Source organism: Typopeltis vanoorti, chromosome 2, assembly GCF_054136105.1.
Source record: "Typopeltis vanoorti isolate ZY-2024b chromosome 2, IOZ_Tvanoo_1.0, whole genome shotgun sequence".
NCBI classification, from domain to species: Eukaryota; Metazoa; Arthropoda; class Arachnida; order Uropygi; family Thelyphonidae; genus Typopeltis; species Typopeltis vanoorti.
The window spans coordinates 82,737,782-82,754,769 of NC_143550.1; the positions used below are offsets into that span (position 1 = coordinate 82,737,782).

A 16,988-nucleotide genomic window follows, 5' to 3' on the forward strand; every position below is an offset into this window, starting at 1 on the left:
GGCAGATACATTCACCAACAATCCCACCACCCCCCCTCACAACAATATGGAGTTATTAAAACATTATTCAACAGGGCAAAAATAATCTGTTCTAATGATCAAGCCCTAACCACAGAACTAAATCACATCCGTGACACTTTCTCAGCCAACGGCTACCCCCTCCAAAAAATACTTAACCCAGTTATCCACAACCCACCACCCCCTCCCCTTCACAAAAAAGATTACTCTAAATCCATCACTATTCCCTACATCAGAGGCACCTCAGAAAAAATCAATAAAATCTTAAAAAAACATGACTTGACCACTTGTTACAGACCACATAGAAAACTGGCATCCCTTATCCGCTCCACCAAAGACCAACCACTTCCCCTAGACCTACCTGGTGTATACCAGGTCCTTGCAGCTGTAAACTGTCCTACTTTGGCCAAACAGGCAGGACAGCAAATATCAGAATCTCAGAACACAAGGATTACATCCGATTTCACCAGTACAGCCACTCTGGGCTTGCAGACCATGCTCTGGATACTCGCCACAGAATAAGATGGAAGAAAGCCACAGTAATACACCGCAGCAAGTTCAAGTATGAAAGGCTATTCATGGAATCAGCCTCGGCCCTTAGGAACATGCCAAACCTCAACAAATTTGGATGCATGAAACTGCCCCAAATTTGGGAAACTTTTATCAAAAGAACTTCAGCCCAAAGGCCAAGAACTACCAATATAGCCCGCCAGGGGGCACCATCAGGACTTTAGGAAAACGCTAGAGTCCTAGCCTCAGTCTCATTTGTTGTATTAGTACTTGTGTGCACGTGTCCTTTTAGTAAGTTCCCAAGAAGATGGCAACGTAACATTCGCCGAAATATCGGAAAGTGTATATTAAAGTTTATTTAATCTATATTTCCAGTATACGCTGTCAATTTCCTTAAATATTAGTTATTATGTGAATGAAGATATTTGAGAATTATAATACTTCATTCACATTTAACATAATCTGCTATAACTTAAGCAACACTTGTGCATATTATTTGATGTTAATCTCTTGCTCGTAAATTATTATTCATATAATTACTTCGAGTTTGTTTATTATTGTTTAATTATGTAATCTAGAATATGTATTAGTACTGAAAGGACTCTGTATTAAAATGTCATTCAATTAATTTTATTTATTCCTGTATTAATATTATAAGAAGCTGTGTGTGTATATATATATATATATATATATATATATATATATATATATATATATATATTATAAGAATTTGTATTTATCATATTTAAATGTATTTTATGTGAATTACAGATTATTTCTTTATTTGTTATTTCTAAAAAAAGAATGTAAAATGTGGAATTCTGCTGATATGATTTTATGTAATTCTTCTGATTGAATTTGATTGGCTAGTAAAGGAGAAAGCCGTCCACGTTCTAAGTGCGTGCTTAGAACGTGGACGGCTATGATATGGAGAGAAGCCTGTAGATGTAAGCTGAACTGGCTAGAACCAGATTTTTGGTGGGAAGAATAAACGCAGTTAATTGGAAAACGAAAGTAAACAGGAGGAGAAAGCTTAGGGACAGCGAAGAGACCGGTCATGAGTAACGAAAGGAGAGTTGAGATATGTGGAAAAATCGACAAGGAAAGGACCGGGAATAAATAGACATTAAAAACTACCTGTATGGAATTCTGATATTACGATAGATTCCTAATGATTAGAGGGAAGAAAGCTGAAGTCAATACATGGAAGATAAGGAATTAGTACATGACATAAATCTAATGTGTCAAGACTTATGTAGCTCTGTGTTAAATATTTCAGTTAACATAGTGAAGATTTCTTTGAATTGTGTTTCCTCACGATAATTAGTTAACAGGAATTTTAAAATGTGCCTAAGTGAATTCAATGTGCTGAAGTTGTAACCCGGTAAGACTTATTCCTTTTTACATCCAGTGTGAAGCAAATGAAAATTAGTTCCGCCTAATATATCTTAACCCTAGCTGTGGCCTTTAACTATAAATAGTCGAAAGAATGAAGCACTAAAGTGTTTCCCCCTTGAATTGATAACTGCCTTGTGATATAATTAAGTGTTTATAGACTAGAAGTGAATTAGAGAACTGCAACTATAAAAATATTTATTGTTCAATTCTGAGAACTATTTTCTATTAATTGGCAGAATATAGAGAACTGAGAGTTGAATGTTTGATACCTATTGCATTGTATTTTTTTTTTTTGAGTACTAGAACTAAACTGATGTGTAGATGACTTGATTTGTCTCATAGAATAGAAACAAGTTGTGATAGAAATGCTTATGTCTTGAATAATAAGATCTAAGATTTTTGGCTTTAATCTTTAAACCTAACTGAATAGCTACCTGTATCTCAGATATTTTGAATTTGTTCAATTGCATTATTTTGTTTAGAAAGTTGTACTTAGATGTACTTGTTATATAACCCTGCATTAAATGTTTTGTTTTATTGAATTCAATTTGATGTTTGCCCGATTTCCTTTTATTGCACCGCTCATAAAAATTTATCGGACCTTGCGGAAGCCTTAAATGAAATATTAACCTCGGCCTGTAGAAAAGTGAGACTGCAAACGTTCCTCTATATTATATAGACTAATCTGAATATAAGGTGGCGCAGGATAACATAAATTTCTTTATATTCGTATCAGTATCAATCAACATCTGACAAATAACAAACGGAATTTAAAGAAGCAAGGATAAGTTCAACTAACCAAGATAAATGGATCAGTTTGCTAAATAGGACGACACAACACTAATAAATGTACTATAATGTGCTTTAATACAAATTTACTAAAGTTCAGAACTGAGTTTTCCCTACCTGCATGGTCATGCATTCTATCTCAGTTCTAGAGGAGTAGAGATAACTTGGTGTTCTCTTCTCTCTGACAGGCTGCTCCTCTTTCCCATCTACTCTAGGATCTTTTCACAGAGAAAAGATCCTAGAGTGGATCTTTAAGTCTCACTTAAACCTCAACAGCAGCTCTTTATTCTGAATTACTTCCTTCTTCCATAGGTTAGTCTTAGGAAAAGTCTTTCTCAGTCCTGTATCCAATGTAACTGTTTGCTCAGAAGTTTGTTTTTGGTCACATCTTCACAATGTGCCATTAACATTTTCCTCATGTCACTGTAAACCATAGAGATCTTGGAATTCCCTTGTTACAATGGTTAGTGCCTAGATCGCATCTGTCAGGATTACAAAAATTTTCCTTCTCCACTTTGGAATTATGTCTTGTAGGATTTCATGTATTAAGTATGATTACCACACATTATGATTGTCCGCGCGGTTAGCCTAGTGGCTATGCGCTTCGTAACCATATGCCTGGGGAAGGAGTGTCCTAGGTTCGATTCCCGTCGGTGACACGAGGAGCTGAAGGATCTTCCTCAGCCATAGCCAAGTTAGCCAGTCTTGGGCGTGGACGGCAGGGTTTTTTCCTCAGTTTATTCTGTGGTTTTTCATCCTGCAAAGCAGGCAAACTGGCCTTGAGAACTTAACACTACAGGCCATAGGATATACCGGGACATAGGGCTGACCACCTTATCCTGTAAACGGATTGATGTCCGATGATCAATGGACCCTCGACACCACAAGGTAAAAAAGGGTATAAAGAAGATGAGATGAGAAGTATGATTATCAACATACCCAACTTACCAGACATACAGGAATGTTTGGGAAAATTTGGAGAAAAGAGCAAAATGCACAAACTCACATGAAGAAAATATGCAAGAAATAGGAAAAGTCTCCTTGACTACGGTATTACTGATAACAATGTTTTCTCACTGGTTCAGGACACAAGAGTATACAGAGAATTTGAAACTAGAAGGGATCACTATGTAGTTCTGAGCTGGATAAAACTGAATTTCATATTGAAACGAAGAGTGTAAGAAAATTTTAAAATGAATCAAAGTTGAGCAGTGTTCAGAGGTTAACACTAAATTCAAGTACACAAGCATTAATAAAAATAATAAAATAAAATAAAAGTGGTTGTAAACCATTGCAGAACCAAACCCTAAAGATTCAGTGGCAAACCCTGAATAAAACATTGACTGATTCAGCCAGAGAGGTACTCTGCAAGGATAAAATCAGAACTCCATAGTGGACTAGGGAAATCAAAGAGGCAGATAAGGCAAAGAAGAAAGCATATCAAAAGCTACTGGCAAGTAAGTCAGCTTGTGCTCTTGAATACATAGAAAAATGTAAGAAAGCAAGGCAGTGTAAAAAACTAGCTAAACAAAGTCCTGGAAAGACTTTGGTAAGAACACAGAAAATAAATATCAGAAAGGTGGAAAATACTCAGGAGGCTATTGAAAAAGCTTAGAAATGGAGAAAAGAATACTGAAAAAAGAATCAGAGATGATAAATCTGACATGAAAACTCCACTCAAAAAGAATTAAAATAGAATTTAATACTTCCTATATTTCATCCTAGTCACTAGGACATCTACGGGGATTACAAAAACAATTAATGTAACATATACACAAATAACAAACAATACTAAGCCCAACCACGTGGGTAACACTGAAGTCCTATCTAGGAAGAGCGCCCTCTAAGGGCAGTAGTAGGTGGCCTGGAATGTAAGGTGGGAACTCTGGTGATGAGTGTTTCCCAAATCTTCGGAAGCTTAATGCAACCGTATTTATTGAGATTTGGTTAGTTTTTGAGAGCTGCTGCTGCTGCTTCTAAGAAAAGTCTCTCTTTCTTGAATTTGCTGTGGTGGAGCATGGTGGTTTTCTTCCATGATACCCTGTGGGTGGTGTCCAAAACATGGTCAGCCAAGCCTGAATGGCCATAGTTGTGTTTGAAGATGTACGACTTGTGTTCCTCTAGACGGATGGATGCTGATCTGCCTGTCTGTCCAAAGTACGCCAGCTTACAGGAACAGGGTACTTTGTAAACTCCAGGCAGAGAGAGGGGAGGGAGCTGATCTTTCGTAGAACGGATAAGGGTTGCAAGTTTGCGGTGGGGCTTATATGCTGTGTGTAGGTTGTACATTTTTTAGTATCTTGGCTATTTTTTCGGATGTGCCACGGATGTAGGGTATGGTGATGGCATTTTTAAAATCTTGTTGACGAGAAGGATGGGGAATGGGGGAGGAGTTGATTATTTTTTTGATACTGTGATCGCTGTAGCCATTGGAGAGGAAAGTGCTGTGTATGTGGTTAAGCTCAGTAGTGAGAGCGGTTCCACTGGAACAAAGATTGTGGACTCTCTTGGTAAGAGTTTTAATAATGCCATATTGTTGAGAGGGGTGGTGGTGGGAGAGTTTGTGAATGTATCTGCCTGTGTGTGTGTGGGTTTTCTGTATACGGTGAAGGTAAGTGTATCATTAGGCAGGCGTGTGACTAAGGTGTCTAGGAAGGGTAAACAATTGTTCTTTTCCTTTTCCATAGTGAACTGGATTCTTGGATGTAGACTATTGAGATGACTGAGGAAGGAGTCTAACGTGTCTGGGCCATGAGGCCAAATAGAGAACACATCATCTACACATCTTAGCCAGATAGAAGGTTTGAGTGAGGCTGAGTCTATGGCTCGTTTTTCGAAATCTTCCATATAGAAAATGGCAAGGGGGGGTGAGAGGGGGGAACCCATGGCAGTTCCCTCTATCTGCTTGTAGATTTTGTTGTTCCAAGAGAAATACCCAGAGTTAATGGCAAAGGAAAAGAGATCTAAGATGTCAGAGGGAAAAACGTTTTCTAAGAGAGATAAGGTGTCAATTAAGGGAATATTGGTAAACAAAGAGGAGATATCAAAGTTTACTAATATGTCTGTCTTATTCAAGGTTAAATTTTCTGTCAGGGCTTTAAAGTGGGTCGAGTTTTTTATTTAGGAAGGGGACCTTCCGGTGAGGGGGATCAGAGAGTTGGCCAGCTGTTTTGATAGTCTATATCAAGGTGCATTGGTGGCATCTACTATAGGCCTGAGTGGGGAATTGGGTTTGTGGATTTTTGGTAAACCGTAGATTCGGGGGGGACGGGAGCGGAAAGGTTTAAGTTTTTTCGTGACGTCAGGAGGCCAGGAAGATACTTTTTTGAGTAAGATTTTTAGTTTCTTAGCTTGTGTTTTTGTGGGGTCGTGTTCTAGTGGGATGTAGGTAGCGCGATCGCGGAGGATAATGTTCATTTTACGATTGTATTCACTGGTATTAAGAACGACTGTGGCATTACCCTTATCCGCTCTGGTGATGACGATACTTTTTTCTTTACGTAGTTTCAGGAGAGCTTTCTATGAAAGATCAACTCCCTCCTCTCTCTCTGCCTGGAGTTTACAAAGTACCCCGTTCCTGTAAGCTGGCTTACTTTGGACAGACAGGCAGATCAGCATCCATCTGTCTAGAGGAACACAAGTCGTACATCTTCAAACACAATTATGGCTATTCAGGCTTGGCTGACCATGTTTTGGTCACCACCCACAGGGTATCATGGAAGAAAACCACCATGCTCCACCACAGCAAATTCAAGAAAGAGAGACTTTTCTTAGAAGCAGCAGCAGCTCTCAAAAACCAACCAAATCTCAATAAATATGGTTGCATTAAGCTTCCGAAGATTTGGGAAACACTCATCACCAGAGTTCCCACCTTACATTCCAGGCCACCTACTACTGCCCTTAGAGGGCACTCTACCTAGATAGGACTTTAGTGTCACCCAAGTGGTTGGGCTTAGTATTGTTTGTTATTTGTGTATATGTTACATTAATTGTTTTTGTAATCCCCGTAGATGTCCTAGTGACTCGGACGAAATATAGGAAGTATTAAATTCTATTTTAATTCTTTTTGAGTGTTGTAAAAAATCCATTAAGCCTCCAACATGATGTCCTCACAGCACTTAAGCCTCTACACACGTATGAAAACTGCAGATATTCTAGATGTCTGGAGTAATTATGTTGAAAGATTACCGAATGAAATAAGCAGTGATAGCATGGAGATAGAAAATGCTACACAGGAATAAATATCAACAAGAAGTAGAAAAGCCATCAGTAACCTCAAATGTAGAAAGGCAGCTGGAGTAGAAAATATTTGACCAGAAATTTTACAATCGCTGCACTGCATAATTCAGAAGGGCTGCATTATGGTTAAAGGTATGAATCTGGATGACTGGAGTAGGGCTCTCATAGAACCCATATATAAAAGGGGGAATAAAATTGAAAATCAGAACTGCAGAGGAATTTCTCCCTACTGAGTGTTTCTGGTAAGATTTATGCAAATATACTTGAGAAAGAATTAAGAAAAATTGCAAAACGAAAGCTTGGAGAAGAGTAAGCTGGATTCAGGAAAATGTGGTCAGGATCAAATTTTTGCTTCAAGACAAACAGTGGAGAAATCATGGGAATATAACAAGGATATATATTTAAGATTGTAGATCTGAAAAAGGCATGACAAGGTGCCAAGTGTTTTTTGTTGTTCAAAACACTACAGTTATATGATATAAATGAGACATATTAAGCAATACTCAGTCAATATTTGTGTTATAAGTCAGCCATTAGAATTGAAGGAGGTAGGTATATGAAGATGCTCTGATGTTAAATTAGATGCGAGACAAGTGTATATATTAACTCCACTGTCATTCATCATCTATATGGATTACATTATGAAGGAAAGTGGTATTAAACCTGATATCAAAACTAGAGTTGTTAATTAATAATAATATTTTTGGCTTACAGATCAAGTGTTGATCAATTTTATTAACTTAACCAACTAGTTTCACCACACTTTAACTGTTGGCGTCTTCAGGGCACTTACATATAGGCTGAAGCAATCTCACAATTATGTATAACTATAAAACTGACAAGAATAACTGTAAAAAACTGACTAGAATAATGACTAATAAAATAGTATCGAACGTGCATGAAACACGTATTGCATGTACAAGATTAGCTAGCTGTTGCTAAGGAACTTTCTGTAGTTTGTATTAAAGTTCATTTCTTTTGTTTTTAAAGATTTGATTAGGGTTTTCCATATCTCTGGGAGTATTAGGCCTTGATTTCTGTTAAGGTTGACAGTAGAACGGGCAACTATGGCTGCTTCTTTGAAAATTCTTGAATGGTAATCTTCCTCTAAGTAAGGAGAACAACTTTTGTCCCACTGGATGACATGGTTATTTGTAGAGAAATGAGATGATAGGCTAGAAATGTCCTGTCTGTTGTTTTTGACATAGCTAATGCGCTCTTTTTGCCTGATTTCAAGGCGTCTCGAAGTCTGTCCGATGTAACTAGAGCCACATGAGCATGGAATATTATAAACTCTAGCATATTTATAGAAAGGGTGGTTGTCTTTTGGAGATCTTAGTAGTTTAAGAATAGATTCTATTGGTTTTAATGTTACTCTTATTTTGTGTTGTTTGAGGAGGCTGGTGAGCTTGTAGGAGATGCCACTTACAAACAGAATTGCAATAGTTTTTATATATTGAATATCTTCTTGTTCTTTTTGTGGTTCAGAGAAAAGAACTTTATTGACTAGTCTTCTTGGATAGCCATTCACGTACAGATTGTTGGAAATGAATGTTAACTCATCTTGAAGGGTCTCGTTGTCTGTTGTGATGAGAATCGCTCTCTTCTTTAACATGTGTACAATGCTGAGTTTATGTGAGATGTGGTGAGAGGAGCTGAAATGTAGGTAGCGACCAGTATTGGTCAGTTTTCTGTACACCTATAGTTGTTTTTCTCTTTCAAGTTCCAGAGTAAATTTAACAGAATGATGGAAGGAGTTGATCTTTTTGAGAAAATCATATAAGTCATCTTTGTTGTTGTTCCACACGATGAAGATATCGTCCACATATCTGAACCGTTTTTAGACATCTTCATCAAAAAACAAATTGATGGCAGTATAAATCTATTGGTGTACAGAAAAACCGACCAATACAGATCGCTACCTACATTTCAGCTCCTCTCACCACATCTCACATAAACTCAGCATTGTACATATGTTAAAGAAGAGAGCGATTCGCATCATAACAGACGAGACCATTCAAGATGAGTTAACATTCATTTCCAACAATCTGTACTTGAACGGCTATCCAAGAAGACTAGTTAATAAAGTTCTTTTCTCTGAACCACAAAAAGAACAAGAAGATATTCAATATATAAAAACTATTGCAATTCTGTTTGTAAGTGGCATCTCCTACAAGCTCACCAGCCTCCTCAAACAACACAAAATAAGAGTAACATTAAAACCGATAGAATCTATTCATAAACTACTAAGATCTCCAAAAGACCACCACTCTTTCTATAAATATGCTGGAGTTTATAATATTCCATGCTCATGTGGCTCTAGTTACATCAGACAGATTTCGAGAAGCCTTGAAATCAGGCAAAAAGAGCACATTGGCTATGAGACAGGACATTTCTGGCCTATCGTCTCATTTCTCTACAAATAACCATGTCATCCAGTGGGACAAAAGTTGTTCCCCTTACTTAGAGGAAGATTACCATTCAAGAATTTTCAAAGAAGCAGCCATAGTTGCCCGTTCTACTGTCAACCTTAACAGAAATCAAGGCCTAATACTCCCCAGAGATATGGAAAACCCTAATCAAATCTTTAAAAACAAAAGAAATGTATTTTAATACAAACTATAGAAAGTTCCTTAGCAACAGCTAGCTAATCTTGTACATGCGATACGTGTTTCACGCAAGTTCGATACTATTTTATTTGTAATTATTCTAGTCAGTTTTTTTACAGTTATTCTTGTCAGTTTTATAGTTACACATAATTGTGAGATTGCTTCAGTCTATATGTAAGTGCCCTGAAGACGTCAACAGTTAAAGTGTGGTGAAACTAGTTGGTTAAGTTAATAAAATTGATCAACACTTGATCTGTAAACCAAAAATAATATTATTAATTCTCATGATCAAGAAAATAAACCTTCATTATTATAGAGTTGTTAATCTCATTTTTATGTATTTCAATATTTATGGAAACGACATACTTCTAAATAAATCCAGTAGAAGTCTGCAGGATTCCCCGACTAAATTGAATCTGCCTTAATAAATCTGGTATGAAATTTGGTGATAAAAAGACAAAACATGAAAACAAGCAGAAATATTGAAAACATCAACTGCATCCTGAATAGAGAACAAGTAAAATATTTCAGCTATTTAGATACAATTTTTAACAAGGATGGCAAATTAAATATGAAAACATACAGCAGAATTTGCAAAACTGGTAGTATGGCAAAGTTAACTAAATACATTTATATGGAATAAGAGCAAAAATAGATGAAATACTAAACCAGTTATATACAACACTGTCTTGTATACAACAGATTTAGTATTTTCTCAATTTTAACTTATGGATCTGAAAGCTGGGTTAGAAATAGAACACTTGATCAAAGGACTGACCACAGATATGTTAGTTCTGAGAAGGATTAGGAGAATGAACAGATGGCATCAATGACAGTATCACATTGAGGATATCAGGAAAGATCATGACAGCGATAACATTCTGGAATGTTTTAGCAGAGCTAATCTCAGGTGGTGTGGTCAGTTAAACAAAATGGGACAGGAAAAGTTAGCCAAACAAGTGTTCTTTGCCAGAATGGTATGAAAAAGATCCAGAGGAAGACCAAGATCTAAGTGGACTGCTAAAGTAATTTGTAGAACAGGAGGTTAGTAATGATGTAATTTTGTCATGTAGTACTATCAAATAACACAGTATAAAGTAATAAAATAAAACTGTATACTGCTGAGGGCACATGTCAGGGATTTGATGTTAACTGATGTAACTCTGAATGGGTGCTTGAAGGAAGGACATCAATTACAACTGCCTCAGCTGAACAAAGGAGAATGGCTTTAATGTTGCAGCATTCAGTCAACAAAAATGCATTACAAGAATCTAAACATGTTTCCTCTCAACATCAATGGATTATGCATGGAACTCACTTCCTGCCTGGAATTGAATATATGGATTTAATTAGGACATGAATCAATGATCTGCCAACTTCAGCTTGTATAACTCAGATAAGAATTAATGCAGAGCAGGTTGTCAGAGCATAGAAACTTTGGCTCATGCTGTTCAATGTTGTTACTGCACACATGTAGTATTTGTCAGAAGACAATGCAATAATAAGAGGGTTAGAGAATAGGCTGAAGAACAAAAATTGGATATCAGCAGTAGATCTCCACTACAGTAACATTAAATTGAGGTAGTCTGGCCTTGTAGTAAAGAGAGGAGATGAGTAAGTCATTATTGAGATGGAAGTTGTGATTGCTAGGCAACTACTCACTACCTTCCATCTTGAGAAAGCAGCCTATTATGCTAAAAACCAAGACCTGGGTGGCTACTTCAAGAAGAGCAGCACATTATACTAAAATTTACCTCTGCATCTGTATCTTTTAAAGATGTATGGCGTCAACGAAGTTATAAGGACTTTGCTAAGCTCTGGATGACTTTCAGGCCAAATTCAAGATTTTTTTTTTTTGCATGCCTTGAAGGGCACACTAATGGCATAAATGACTCATCAGGGAATGACTTCTCAAATCTGTCTGGAGTTGGATAGCATAGGATATTGTTGGACTTAGGCCTCAACTGTTCATACATGGGGAACCATAGTATGCTGCAATGTTTTCAATGAGGAGTTAGGAAAATAAAAAATTTAAATAAAAAAAATACAACCTTGTGTGGGTGGAATTCATATTAAAAAAATATTCATATTTTACTTCCACCATCTTGGTTGGTTGGTGGTGTCTCCACTCTCCACCTAACATGCTGTAATATGGATATTTATGAATGACTTTTGGTGGTAGACTATTTTTGTTGCCAGGCATACTGCTTACTGAAGACTGACAGCAGCTTAAAAAGTTGTGTGTTCCATCTTTAGAGCAGTTTCCAGATTATCTATTCCTATGACCACACCCATAGCACTAATATACTATAAGTGGAATGAAGATTAAATTGGATATCACTTTTCTGAGTGGGATTCACGTAAAAATTAATAAAAATATGGATTACCACTATACCCATTAAGTTGTTGGTCTTATGAACAATGAAAAAACACAAGTCTTCAAATGCTCTTGACTACTCATAGAATGTCTATAAAAAAATAAGGTTTGCAAACTAGAGCATCACTGTCCAAGATTATAAAATTTAAGAATTGCATTTGCACAAAAAAATGCCCCAAAAATATTGAATAACATATTTAATGCCCTACTTAGTGTCTCAGAAGGTAATCACAATGTCCCTTATATGGAAAGAGCCGAGTTCAAATCCTATTTAAGATACAATGAATCTTTATAAGAACTTTTCAACTGAAGGTGAGTTAAATGGTCTCACATGGAGGTAGCAATGTTTTTCCCACAACATCAGCAAACTGACCATAAGAACACAACTCAAACACAGTATGCTGATCTCAGAGACTTAGTTGCTTTGGCCCCAATTCCAAATAATCCTGCTTAGTACTATATCTCATAACTGGATGATCAATTTGGTTTTAACATTCCCAGCACACATTTGAGAAGTCATAGACAGACCTCATGGCAACAACTTTCATATAGAATGAAAAGAATAAGGTCAACTTATTCTGGCTTACTTAAAATTAGGCCGATGGTCTCACATCATCTTCAGGCTGCTTCTCCAGCAGCAGCCTGAAGAAGTATCATATTTGACCTCTAACTCTTAATTCACTGTTTTGTCTATAAACGTTTTGTGGATGGGAATGCTATTAATAAACATCTTTCAAGATACTTTAATTTCCAAAAGAGAGAGATCTTCACAGTACCAAAAAAAATAATTTTATTGGAGGCCCCCAAAAAAGTTCCATGTTTGATATCTAGAACAGGATTTTTGAGTTATCTAACCTTCATAAGACTGAACAAAATGCTACAAAAACTGACAACTTACACATATTCACAGCAGATAAAACTAATCAAGAAACATAATAACCAGCAAGGCCATGAAAAATCTGGATTCTCAACAAACAAAGAGCTACAAAATAATCATATTCTCAGAAACATTTATTACAGCAAAAAATATTTCAGACAAATCATAAGGAGAATATGAAGATGTTTTCATGTTTTACTAATCTGTTTGACTCCTCAGCAGTATAATGGTTGGTGTTCTTGCCTATCATCTAGGAATACTGAATCTTCCCCCTCCCTAGAAGGAAACTGATTCCTTTCTTTTAAGTTTACATGGTGATCCGAATGCATTTTTGAAAATTATGGAGACAACTACCATGTTTGAATAAAAACTTTAGTTTAATATAACTAAAATCTACATTCGACGTTTCGACCTTTATGTCAAGGTCATCTTCTGGAGCATACAACTATACACAGAAAACAAGCTACACTGCAATCAAACTGGTTTGTTAAAGACATTGACCAACTGCTACAACAATTGTTGGCCTGACCTCTGGTGAAAAAAAAAAAAACTGATTCCCTTTTAGAGAGGAAGAAGATTTATTCTATCAGCTTGGTTAGCTGAGTGGAGCATACTTGCTCTCCAATCAATAAGCTATAGGATTTGAACTCCATGGTTGCATGGATGTTAGTAAAAGCCTTTGGATGGTAGACAGTACACAAGTTTCATCGCCTAAGACCATCACTATCCTGCTTACTGGAGGCCCAAATAACTTGAGGCAGAGTTTTGGATTATCTGATCCACAGCCCATCCACAGTACTAATGTACTATAGGTTTAGCTTTTCACAGATTGAAATGACAAAAATCAAACACTCAATGTGGAACTCACTTATAAACCGAAGAGCAGAAATATTAAGAAATCCACTAATCAAAAAACAGGTTAAATGTTTTAATCAGTCACACCTCACTATTCCAATTCTGCAACATTGTAATCAATTCATGTCAAGTGTCAAGCTACTGGTCATATATGGGGTGATGCAACTTAGGCATGCATGCACACACACACACACACACATTCTAGAACATAATGACTGCTTGACAGTATGGAGAATTTGCATTTTGACATATCATAGTGAACATTAAAATAAGACAAAATGGATTAAAATATAGTAAATATAATTAATATACAATTAAATAACTCATATGCTAATGTAAGTGACAACTATTTCAATGTATGACAATGTGGAATTCGAACCCACAGTGGGCATAGATATTTGTGTGACTATTCTAGGGTAGTAAATGAACATTATCACCTAGTGTGAAACCACACCTTGCTTACTGAAGCAGCTTGGAAAAAAAAATTCAAAGTTTGGTCACTACATGAGGGTTTCTGGATTATCTAATCCATAGCCCGGTACTAATGCATTTAGTACTATGAGTGGGCTAAAGAGACAAACCCATAATGCATTAGATTTATGCATCCTCATAGGGTGGATTCACATAAATAAAAAAAGCATTCTAATTTGTCTGTCATAAAGGATGTAGAGATAAATTGCTAAGAGAAAAACTACCATGTCCATAGTTCTACTGAAATGTAATTTATCACATCCATCTAAGGGTAACTCAAATCTGCTTAAAAAAGCCTTTGAAGGTTATGCTCATGAAGGGAATATGAATGCAAGTCTTTCTCAGCAAGCAAATTTGGTAAATTAATTGCAATACGCCAGGCATATTTTTAAGAAGCAAAAATGAGCAATATTGATACTGGTGTTTATTAACAATCTGCAACATATTACTTCATCACATTCATACAATACTGCCAGACAAAAAAAGCAATGCTGCAGAACCTGTCCATGTATATTAATAATTTTTCAACAGTAAATGTGTGTAATTTGGATGTTTTTTTAAAAATAATCCTTAACGTTAACTTAAAAATTTTGTTTTTTCTTGAAATTGACGGCAAGTAAACAAAAAGATCTGAGGGTTACAGATCTTACTACTACCTCATTTAAAGAGATAAATAATTACAATTTACTTACAGCTTCACTTATGTACTTTGTGAGATTTAATCCATTCATGTCTTTTATTAAAGAATCTCTCTGAGCTTCAGTCATATTTCTCTGAAATAAATACATAAAATTATACCTAAAATGTAATTAAATTCACAGAAATCTAAAGATTAATAACTTTAAGTGACTCTTTATTTCTTCATAAATAATTTCTTAGATGTTATTTAAATTAATATTAAAGACCTTTGGAAACATGATAAGAACAATAGACCTTTATAAATACTCACAAATTATAACTTTAAAATAATTTGTGGATATAGTGCCAACTCTGACATGAAGGCATTCACAAATCTACATCATTTTAGTAAATCCAAAATCATGCACTTCCAATACCATGTGTCACCAATGGCTGCTTGACTGATTAAACTGTTCTGGTTAAAAGGATTAAATCTGATGCTTGGTTTCACTTAAATTTTACCATCATCATCATCAAATTCCTGCCATGAACCTTCACAAGGGGTGTACAGGATATGATAGTATAGTACTACATGAAAAATTTACATCATTACTAACTTCCTATCTACAATTTTCCTTCAAATCAGTCTGTTACCTGTGGCTCCCACATTATCATATCTTATATTTCAATCTTCTAAGTCACTTTTTACCATATCAATCCAATTATGTCTTGGTCTTCTTCTAGGTCTTTTTCCTGCCAACCTGGGAGAACACTTGTTTTGCTAATCTTTCCTTTCCCATTCTGTTTAAGTGAACATACCACTTGAGATTAGCTCTCCTAATGCATTCCTGAATGCTGACTATGTCAAGTTCTTTCCTAATATCCTCGTTTTTTAATATGATATTGCATTGATGCCATCTTTTCATGCCCCTAATCTTTCTGAGGACTCTCATATCTGCAGTCTCTAGTCTTTGGTCAAGTGTTTTACTTTTGACCCTGCTACAGCTAATTTAGTGTTTTGACTAATTTCTCTCTTTCCATATAAATTTATTCAATTGACTTCCTATCATACCAGCTTTGTTGATTCTGTTGTCTATTTCCATATTCAATTTACCATCTTCACTAAAAATAGTGCCTAAGTAGCTGAAATGTTTCACTTGTTCTATAGGTTCTCCATTCACAATGCAGATGATATTTTCAATGTTTCTCCTATTTTCTTTGTCTTTTTAATGCTGACCTTCATACCATATCTATTACAACAGTTATTCAAGTTAGTCAGGGACTCTTGCAGACTTGCAGGGGATTTATTTAGAAGCATAACATCATCTGCATAAAGCAAACAGCTAACACTAACATCTCCAATTATGATATCAGACGTAATACCACTTTCTTTCATAATGTGATCAATATAGATAATGAATAACAGAGGGGATAATGTACATCCTTGTCTCACACCAGATTTAACACTAAACATCTTCCTGCACTTCCTTGAATTCTAACTGCTGACATACAACTCAAATAAAGACTAAGCATTACTTGATATAATGCCCCAGTGACACATACAACTGTAGTGTTTTGAATAGTTCTCTCTTGGCACCTTGCCATATGCCTTTTCCAGATCTACAAAACTTAAATACGGATCTTTGTTATATTCCCATGCTTTCTCGACTATTTGTCGTAAAGTGAAGATCTGATCCTGACAGCCTTTATTTGGCCTGAATCCAGCTTGTTCTTCACCAAGCTTCTCTTCCACAATCCTCCTCAACAGTTTCTCAAGTATACTTGCATAAATCTTTCCAGGAACACTCAGTAGGGAAATACCTCTGTAATTCTCACATTCAGTTTTATTTCCCTTTTTTATATATGGGTACTATGAGAGATCAACTCCAATCATCTGGAATTTGTCCCTCTGAACTATGCAGTACAGCCACTATAAGACTTTTATACCCCCATACTTCAGCATTTCTGGTCTAATATTCTGCTGCCTTTCCACATTTCAGGCTTTTGATTGCTCTTTCTATTTCAAATATGGATATGTATTCCTGACTGCATCCCTGTTGAGTGTTTTTTTTTTATCAGTGAGCTGCTCCATACTTCAAGGATATCCTTTTCTCCAGTTTTTCATGTCACCTTTTATCATCTCTAATTCCTTTTACAGCAATCTTTCCTCCATTTCTGAGCTTCTTCAACAACCTCCAAAATATCTTGCCACATTCTTGATATTTAT

At 36.0% G+C, this 16,988-nt stretch overlaps 1 protein-coding gene across 8 annotated transcripts in view; it reads right to left on the bottom strand.

Moving 5' to 3' along the window:
- Upf2 (UPF2 regulator of nonsense mediated mRNA decay) overlaps nt 1-16,988 on the bottom strand; it is a 705,876-nt gene that overhangs the window by 607,390 nt on the left and 81,498 nt on the right. For all 8 annotated transcript variants that reach the window (XR_016550243.1, XR_016550244.1, XR_016550245.1 and 5 more), the window contains one exon: nt 14,836-14,916. Coding sequence is in view for 5 of the 8 variants with exons in the window: in XM_090412106.1 (XP_090268232.1) it covers nt 14,836-14,916 (81 nt within the window). In the remaining 3 variants the exon portion in view is untranslated. The remainder of the gene's footprint in view (nt 1-14,835; nt 14,917-16,988) is intronic.